Raw genomic sequence first — 10,313 nt, forward strand, 5'->3', positions numbered from 1 at the left:
AAAAAAAAAAAAAAAAAAAGACTGACTCAAAATAAGTTAAAACAGAAATAAATGCATTTAGGACATAAAACTATCAATTATCATAATTTGTACATATCTGCCTGCCTAAAGAAGTCTCTACTAAATGTCTTATAAGCATCTGAAGTCTAACATTTCCAAAATTAAAGTTCTAATCTCTTACTGCTATTCTCCCAAAAAATCTGCTACTCACTATTACTTCCAGTTCAGAAAATGGTGAAGCTTTCCACTGTCCAGGACTTCAAACCTTGATATCACATATTTAATCTTCCATCTTTGTCCCACACCTCAAGTCCAAATCTAGCACTTGATTCCTTTGGTTAAAATGCTGGTCCCTCATCTCCATCTAAATGGCCTGTTTCTCCCACTCCCTCAAATCCTGCTCCCAAGTCCTCAGTGAGGCTTTCTCCATCACAGACTCTCTGCCCCACTTAAGAGGCACAGACAGGTGGGTCGGGGAGATGGCTCAGTGGAATAAGTGCTTCCCTGGCAAGCACAAGGGCCTGAGTTCAATCCCCTGGTTCCGAAAGAAAAAAAAAAAAAAAAAAAGACAAGAGGCACAGACAGAAGGATCATCATGAGTTCAAGGCCAGCCCAAACTACAAAGTAAGTCCAAAAAACAAAACAAAAAAAAAAAAAAAAAAAAAAGAAATGAAAACATAAGAAGAAAAATATCGGCACACTAGGGTAGTTTTTGGGCCTATAAAAAGTTAAAAAGTAGCATTTAGAACAACTATTAACATTAAGTGGCTAGAGGGCCGGCAAGATAGCTCAGCAGTCTAAAGTGCCAGCTTAAGCAAGCTTAAGCAAGAGCAGGGACCACAGTTCCATCCCTGGCACCACATGTGGTGCCAGCCCTGCCGCCAGGGTGGGCTGAGCTGGTCACACACACACAAATTAAGTGGCCAGTATGATGTTTAAAATCTATCAAGAAAAAAATAAAAAAATAAAAATAAATAAATAAAATCTATCAAGAAGGGACAGTGAGATAGCTCAGCAGACAAAGCATCTGCTTAAATAAGCACAAGGGCCAGGATTTCATCCCTGATACCACATGCCACACTGGCCCCACCCCCAGGTGCACTGAGCCAGTGATGGAGTCCAGGCATGGTGGGCATGCCCATAATCCCAGCACTAGGGAGGCAGAAAACAGGAGGATCAATACAAGTCCGAGCTGCGTAGTGAGACCCTGCACATACAAAAAAAAAACCCTAAAATCTATCAAGAGTTAATTTTCCAAGGGCCGGCCAAATAGCTCAGCAGATTAAATTACCTGCAAGCAGGGGCAGGGGCTGGGGTTTCGATCCCCCGGGGCCTGCCATCAATAGCGACTGGGCACGGTGGCACGCACACCTGTAATCCCAGCACTTGGGAGGCTATAAAGAGGTGGATCACTATGAGTCCAATCTAGTAGTGAAACCCTGAACACCCTGTATACAATATGCTTCCCTAAAATACTGTATATATGGTTTAATCTTCCAAAAGGCTCTTATTCACTTATTCGCCTTCCCTTCCGCTAGGAGATCACTTTACATATTCCTGATACCTCTGACCCTCCTAGATTTTACCAAAGTTTACAATAAAAGTAAGAAATAGAAACCATGGATACAGCTCAATGGCACAGCACCTGCCTGACAAATGCAAGGTCCTGAGTTAGATTTGCAGTACACACACACACACACACACACAATGTTATTTAAATATATTAGACTAAGTAGCCTTCCACTTACTTTAAATTAAACGGATTTTGTTTTTATGAGCAACTATAAATTCATAAAATAACTTCATTTCTATAGGCCTGTGATAACCTTAACCCTAACCACTACTTACATGTAAGCTTAAATAAAATAAAATTCCAGTTCTCAGTTGTCTTAACCTCATTTCAAATACACAACGCCACATGTAGCTAGCAACTTCTACGTTGTACAGCATCAGATCATTCTATAGAGCAGAACTACTACAGAATTTTGGTAAAATTTTACATTAAAACATAAAACTTGGGGCCAGGGAGATAGCTCAGTAGAATAAGCACTTGCCTGGCAAGGACAAAGGACTGAGTTCAAGTCCCGGTTCCAGGAAAGAAAAAAAAAGCCATAAAACTTACTTAGCTGAAACACTAGAACTTAATTTTGTAATTTTAAATTCTCTACATTTCTGGCTCTCAAAATACAGACCCAGGGCAACCCGCTCGGGCCCCCCATCTGTCCTCTCTGAGACAGAAGCTTTCTTTCCCAATAAATATTCTACTCTCAACCTCTGTTTGTTCCTAAAATTCATTCTTCGGTTTTAGAGAACACAAACTCATTCAGGTCGGGAGATCATTTCCCCCTGTATCATTTTGGAGGTCATTCACTGAGATCATTGTACGGAGGACCCACTTGGGAGAGACAATACACTGTGATCCTGTCAACTGCTTCAGCTGTCAAGACTACAGGACAGGACTCTTGGATACATCACACCAGACTCAAACTCTGGGAACCACAGACTGCCACTGGAAGTGAATGACCATCTGAATACTCCTGTGAACCCATAGAAGACTTAAGATTCCTATTCAAGAGAAACACAAAGCCCTCAGATAAGTGATGATGCTATTAGCCCTTTTTCTAATCACTTTGTTACCTAGGGTAGGGTGCAATTCCTTTCTAAGGTGGGCACAGGAATATGCTGAATAATTACAGCAAAGCAATTGTTGGATATGTGGTTTACTCCCCTTGTCAAGTACATCAGGACTTCTTTGGTGGGTATCCCCACTTCAAGGAGATGACTGGAATAAATTACAAGACTACATTAATGAGATGCAGAAGAGTTTAGTAGTTCATAGCTCAGCCCACCGTTACAAAGTAAGTGAGTGGCCTATAAATTACACTCTTGGTGATTCTTGACATAATCGAATATTTTCCCTCAAGGTTTCTGAAGCCTCTCTACAAGCATTAATGAAGCCACTATTAACGGGTAAAACACCCATCCTGAGGGAAAATAACCACAGACATCAAGATGGTTATTTTCAAATATGGGATGATTACCTATGGTTAACCCCCACCATAGGACACCTCAACAGAAAGGTCCCCTTATGTTGGGAACAGAAAAATCACTCATTTTCTCATTGGCCTAACTGCACTAAATACTTGGGATGGACTTCTCCTGAACAGTGTATGCACACCATAACTCTACAGGCTGGAGACTTATTTGCAACAAACTGGTCTAATATTCCTGAGATTAGATGGAAAGCTTCCAATGGCACTTATTGGTCACATGGGACCAATCTGTGGCCCTGGCTATCCCCTGGATGGATAGGGAAATGCACATTAGGGTTTGCCTGGTTACAAGGCAGGAGCGTCAAAAATATTGACAAACCTGCAAATTTACACCGCCTACAACATCGATGGTCCAGAAGCGTGTTTGTTTCACTGGTATGATCACTTGGCCTCTATCTTTCTCCCTTCTCTAGTGTTAGAAGATGTCATGCAACACATTGAGGCCTTAACTAACTATACTCATCGGGCCTTAAATGATACTGCAACTGGTCTCTTGCTTTTAAATGAAGAAGTAAAGTTAATGAGACAGGCTGTCCTGCAAAATCGGATGGCATTAGACATTCTAACAGCAGCACAGGGGGGTACTTAAGCAATTATAAAAGCTGAATGTTGTGTGTACATTCCTGATCCTTCCGCAAATATCTCAGTAGCTGTTCAAGATATTAGACAATGAACCAATGATATGTCAGACTCTGAAACCCCCTGGATCTTGTCTTTATCATCCTTATGGGAAGCCATTGTTAGCTCCCCCTGGTGGAAATCTTTGCTGACTATATTCATAGTCATCCTGTTGATGTTATTACTTGGCCCATGCATACTTAACTGTTTCTTTGGCTTTGTCTCCTCCAGACTCAAAGCTATACATGTACCCAAGAGGAAGACGCCTGTTCTCTGCCGAGGGCCTTTAGATAGAACCTCTGAAGAATATATCTGACTGCCGATCAGCAACTACGACCCCATTCAGCATGAAGAAGCCAGATCGGTCATCGCCCACGATCCCTTCACAGCAGTTCAGGTTACTTCTTCAGAGGGGGGAATGTTGCAGGCAGTGGAGTTAGATAGAAATATTATAGGCAGTTAGATAGGGTTAGGCCCTTAAGGAGAGAAGATGAAAACAAGGTGACATCGCAACTTTTGGAAGAGACAGACACTCCCATGTGGGCCACATCTCAAGACCAAGACAAAAAAAAAAGAAGAGGAAACACAGCTACATACTTCCCTAGGGATGGGCATCAGGGATTGATATTTTAAACAGGTATCAATCAACTTGAAAGAGCCCTATAGAGTCACTAGCCCAACCCCAACAGGAGGAGATCCTGTCCCACATTCCTGCCCATTTGCTACCTGACTCGCTTTCCCATTTGGTACCGGATTTAATCAATTTTTACTTGAGCAATGGTGCTTGTGATCCCATTGGTTGATGATAGATTTGTCCCACCTCTCATCCATCTAAGCAAGTCCCCATTTTCTCTATCTTGGCCCAATGTTATAAATAACCTGGAACAGACAGCTTCCTGGGTAACCCGCTCAGGGGGGCCCCCTTCTGTCCTCTCTGAGACAGAAGCTTTCTTTCCCAATAAATATTCTACTCTCAAAAAAAAAAAAAAAAAAAAAATACAGACCCAGTACTAGCACCACTTAAGGATTTGTTAGAAATACAAATTATTGAGCCTCAGCTATTTCAACAAGACTGATCACAAGAGATCTGGAAACATGTTCAAGATTTTGAGTCCCTGTTTTAACTTACTAAAAGACTAGATATCAAGTTTGATATCCAGGCATGGGGGCATACACTTATAATCCCAGCATTCAGGAGGTTTCAGCAAGATCAACAAAAGTTTTGGAGGTGTAGCTTAGCAGCAAAACATTTGCCTCATGTATGTGAGCTTCTTGGGTTTAAATCGCACTACCAAAAAAAAAAAAAAAAAAAAGCCTTTAGTTAAGGAAGAATACACACAGAGGAAAAAATGAGGAAGAAAGTATTTTCAAACTGTCAACTGCAATTTTTACATAGGTACATATTTTATATTATTTCTTTGGGGTTTTTTTTCCTGCAGTACTACAAATCAAATCCAGGGCCCCTATCCTAGGCAAGAGCTCTACCAGTGAGCTACATGCCCATATAAGTATTGCTTTTATAATAAGAAAGAAAGAAATTATCTAGAATTACCTCACCAAAAAGTTTAGTTGCACAAGTATAACAAAAGAAGCTAAATGGTTTGAGTACTCTAGATTCCTCTTACCAATCACAAATCTAGGACAGAGCTAAATATTTCCATTATCAACAACCATGGGTATTAAATATTCTTTGTTGAATTTTCTAACAGAAAAAAAAATGTTTAGTTGGCCATGGTGGTGCATGCCTGAATTTTCAACACTCAGGGGCTGAGACAGGAGGATTGCTAAGTTCTAGGCCAGCCTCCAACTACATAGTGAGTTCAAGGCCAGCCTAACCTGCACAGTGAGTCACTGTCTCAAAAAAAAAAAGAAAAAAGAAAAACATGCTTAGAAATTTAAGCTAAGCATGGTAATGCAACACATCCTAATGCTCCTGGGAAGATATCTAGTCTTGGCTTACCACAAATTTGGCCCAAAAAGGAAAACACTTTAAGAACCTGATAGATTACAAATTTCTGCCACAACCAAGTGTTCACTGTGATAACCTACTAATGGAAAATTACTTAGTCACAATTCATGTGCTGAATATCATATATTTTAATAGCAGGTATTTAAATCATGTTAAAGAAGTTTAGGAAAATATTTACAACATGTTGAACTTCTGCAATTCACGAGCACTAAAATCACACTTCATACTATTGCCTCAGCACATAGATCTCCAAATATCCTTCCTTAAGGTGAGTGCAGGCACTGGTTGACAAAATTTTGACATCTGAACACCCTGCCTCACTTACCTTGCCTCACTAAACACTAAAGAGGCAATTTCCATATTTCATGCACCACTTTTAAAAAGAAATGAATATATGAAGTGATAACCACTCTTATGCATTTTTCTCATTCACCTTTATATTCCTACCACAGATCTAGGCATATAATGGACACTTAATTGGCACTTGTGAGGGAACAAAGTAAGGGATACTAAGATCTTTAAGAAGATATAAAATAAAATTTAAAAAAAAGCAACAGTGGTCTTAGCCCTTCACCAAATTACACACGGAGTTGGGAGATGAGGCAAACACTTGAAAAAGTAAAAATCAATTTTTAAAGAATCGTTTGGCAGTATATAATTATTTACAGGGATAGTGGCAAAGAGCTATAAATTGTGACCAGAGTGAGATCATTATGGACTTCAGTCCTTCTAGTCTTCTATTGAGCGTCTGTGTATTTAAATTTTAAAAGGTGACACAGCATTCTTTCCATCCTAAAATTATCATCAGAAGAAAAAATACACTAACTAATGAAAATAATATATAGAAACTTCCACGTAAGGTTTTTATGAACTATGGCAGCCCTGAAAAAAGTTAAACATTCCACAAGCACAATCGTTTGCTGCGTTCAGGACCTCGTCATTTCAAGTCTCGGGAACAGCAACCCCCAGGCCTCTCGTCCTCCGCCCCCAACTGAGCTTTCCACCGGACAGTCGCCCGAGAAATTTCTCTCAGCATCCGCAATGGCTATACTCTCATCTTCCTCTCCCTCCCCTCGCTCGTATCAGACAGTGGCATCTCCCTCTAGAGGAAAAAACGGAGGGAGGGGGAGACAGAATCAGTGAGAAAGCTCTCAGCGAAGCCGCTCGAGGAGGAAGAAGGTGAGAAAACGCGAGGACCAAAGGAGGGGTTCTCGGTGGCAACCTAGTCTCCAGCAATCCAAGCCCACACCTACCTACCCCAAAGTCACGCCCCTCGCCAGTCAGGCCGCGGACACAGAGACAACCCTATCCCCCGTCCCGCAGCGCAGCACCGCGTGCCCCCGCAAGCCCGCGAGGCGAAGAACGCCCCTGCCCCGAAGGCAGTAGCCCCTTGCCCATTCTCTTTTCCAGTCCATGTCGCCGCCGAGTGACAGGTCCCGGGAAGGAGGGGGGAACGACTGGTGCAACCGCGCGCCGAACCCCTCCAACAGGCACTGGGGAGCAGACAGAACGTTCCGGACAGCCCAGGGGGATCCAGTCCAGGCCCAGCCTACCCTAACTGGCCCACACCGGGCGGGGGTGGCACTTACTGCGGAGGTTGTGGATTAGCTCCGAGTGGCTGGCGCCGCCGGATTTCCAGGCCATCGCTAAGCACACCCGGAGCAGGTACAGAATCACCTTCAGCGCGGCGACGGTGCCTAGCAGTTTTCCCAAGAGTGAGACCACTTCCCACACGGTCACCGCCCCGCTCGCGTCCCCGCTGGAGCCGCCGCTTTTACTGCCGTCGCCGCTGCTGCCGCCACTGCGCGCTCCCGGCATCCCCTGCGGCACGCATGCGCTCTGTGACGCCGCCGAGTTGGGTGCGGCTGGGTGGGGCCGGAGGCGGGAAGGCTGGTAGCCCCCACCCGGGCAGGTGCTGGTGGCTGCTGTGGCTGCCCTGCGACCGCAGGAAAGCGGGCTGAGTCAGCACTGCAGCCTCCGCATGCCCCTTCCCGAAGCCTGCGCCTCCGCCCCGCCGTCGTACGGCGGCTCCCGGCGCAGAGGGTCGCGTTGCAGGCTGCAGGACGGCAGGGAGGAACTTGTCGCCACTACTGTGGCTCTGCGGTCGCCGTTTGGTCAGCTGTTGCGAGCGGCAGATCTGCTCCTATAGCTGTCCAGATTGTTAGACGGTGGGCTTCCTCCGGCCTGCCTCACCCAACCCTATTGACTAATATTAATTAGGTCGATAGGAGTAAGGCCCCCAGTGATGGAACCGGGATCATGTTAACAAAGCCCGAGGGCAAAGGCCTTCTCCAACCTGAGTGCTCCAACCTCACGCTTTGTGACAGGCACAGTACGGGTTGAGCGAGAGACTTTGAGACGCGGTTTGTTCTCAACTGGAAAGCACAAAAGCAGAGTGGAAGACTACCAGGACATGGGGGTGGAGTGGGGAAATAAGCTTCGCTCATTTACAACAAGACAAACGTAAAGCGCTACAACTGGTTAAAGAATACCACAGTATCCTATGGTGAATCTAATGTTCTCCAAATGCAAGTGCAGGTTTTCTTTTAACCATACATTGGGAGCAAGTTTTATATTCTTTCAGCTCTTCAGGATCACGAGAAGCAGGAAACGTGGCAATCGCGTCCAAAATGCTGGCCCCTCATTAGAACTGAAGCTGACAGAATGCAGCCATTTTAGTCCAGAAAACTTCTAGGAAGGAAACAAAAGATGTGTCAAAACATCTACGCTGGGGCTGGTGAGATGGCTCAGTGGTCTAAAGCACCTACTTGGAACAAGCTTGGCAAAGCACAGGGACCACGGTTCACTCCCACAGCACCACATGCCAGCCAGCCCCGCCCCCTGGTGGGCTGAGCTGGCCACACACACACACACACACACACACACACACACACAAATAAATAAAATTTAAAAAAAAATCTACGCTGCTACGTCAATAGCAATTTCCCAAATTCTATTTCTTAAATTTTTCTGACATGTGACACAGCCTGCTTCTAGCCCAAAATATGTTACCTATACTTTGTGACCCTTAATAATGGTCGGTAACCATTAATAAACTCACAAACAGGGCCGGGGAGATGGCTCAGTAGAATAAGTGCTTCCCTGGCAAGCACAAGGGCCTGAGTTCAATCCCTGGTTCCGCCAAAAATAAATAAACTCACATGGAAAATACTATTTTTTTACTTCGGTGGCAGGAATATAATTATCAACTTGGGACTCTAATCCAGTTATAGTTTTCCGGTTTTTGATAGTCCTGAACCCTCCGGGAAATCCTCAATAAAGCATTTGTTCTTAACTTTTTTTTTTTTTTTCTGGAACTGGGGAATTGAACTCAGGCCCTTGAGCTTGCCAGGGAAGCGCTTATTCCACTGAGCCATCTCCCCAGCCCTCCTGTTCTTTTTTTTTTTTTTTTTAAAGTTTTTATTTATTTATTGTGTGTGTGTGTTTGTGTGTGTGTGTGTGTGTGGCCAGCTCAGCCCACCAGGGGGCGCGGCTGGCTGGCATGTGGTGCTGGGGGATAGAACCGCAGTCCCTGTGCTTTGCCAAGCTTGTTCCAAGTAGGTGCTTTAGACCACTGAGCCATCTCGCCAGCCCCAGCCCTCCTGTTCTTAACTTCTGAATAAAGTTTCTAGACTTCACGTGTTCTTAGTTGTTTTTCTTTTTCTTTCTTTTCTTTTTTATATTTTAGGGAAGGGTCTACAGGGTGTTCAGGTTCTCACTACTAGATCAGACTCGTAGTGATCCTCCTGTTTACAGCCTCCCAAGAGCTGGGATTCCAGGTGTGGGCCACCATGCCCACTCTCAGTTGCAATCTCCGAGCGCCCCAGGGGCGGGCCCTGACTGGCATAGTTGTTTTTCTTGAGTTAACCCATTTTATCGACATTTCTTACTTGCATTTCTGGACTTAAACAGCTCTACCTGCATTTAGCCACTTCAGATGTGTATGGATAACATCTCCGAAATGAGGGACAAAATGGTAATGGTTGATGAAGTTTGATCCAATCACTTCCCCACCCCTCATGTCATAGCCCATAAGTATCCAGACTGTGAATTTGAGACTTGTTTCACCACTTTCACCTATTTGGTTACCAACTGGATACTTTTTTTTTTTTTTTGTAAAACATTTTAATGATGGGCATACTGCACACAAGCAAAATAAATCTGGTTTAGAAACAATTTTCCTGCTGAAAAAACTGATACTGTCTCTAAAGCTGACCTAGATGGACTGCCTTACAGGAGGTGTTTCCATAAGCTGTGGTTGTGAAGTAGCACTACCAGTATCAGGTAAAACAAATTATATCATCATCCAGTTTTTCCCCAGGACCAGGGATGCCATTGAGCTATACCCCAGCTATCACAGTCCCTTTTAAAGAAATAGCCAATGCACTGTTATGAATACCCATAGTGGAAAGGAGATGTAAAAGATATACTATTTCTTGTGTTCAATAGGATTTACATTCTAAGGAAGAGTGTGCATCAAAGAAACTAATAAGGCAAAACGTACATGCCGTTAGTGGTCTAGATAGCAAGTGTGCTTCTATTTATATCGCCGTGGGCTGGCATCATTACGAAAAGGTACAGAAAAGATTGATCCTTAAAGGATGAGAGGGCCAGGGAGATGGCTCAGTGGAATAAGTTCTTCCCCGGCAAGCACAAGGGCCTGAGTTCAATCC

General features: G+C 44.0%; 1 protein-coding gene across 2 annotated transcripts in view; it reads right to left on the reverse strand.

Moving 5' to 3' along the window:
- The window catches only part of Pcmt1 (protein-L-isoaspartate (D-aspartate) O-methyltransferase), a 71,719-nt gene extending 64,027 nt beyond the window's left edge, over nt 1–7,692 (reverse strand). Inside the window, exon 1 of one of the 2 annotated variants that reach the window (XM_004645466.2) lies at nt 7,230–7,692. In XM_004645466.2, coding sequence (XP_004645523.1) covers nt 7,230–7,458 — 229 coding nt within the window. In that variant the 5' untranslated portion in view covers nt 7,459–7,692. The remainder of the gene's footprint in view (nt 1–7,229) is intronic. The other variant, XM_004645467.2, reaches the window with a different exon arrangement.
- Between the last annotated feature and the right edge of the window lie 2,621 nt (nt 7,693–10,313).

Source organism: Octodon degus, unplaced genomic scaffold (genome assembly GCF_000260255.1).
Source record: "Octodon degus isolate 3935 unplaced genomic scaffold, OctDeg1.0 scaffold00229, whole genome shotgun sequence".
In the NCBI taxonomy this organism is placed as follows: Eukaryota; Metazoa; Chordata; class Mammalia; order Rodentia; family Octodontidae; genus Octodon; species Octodon degus.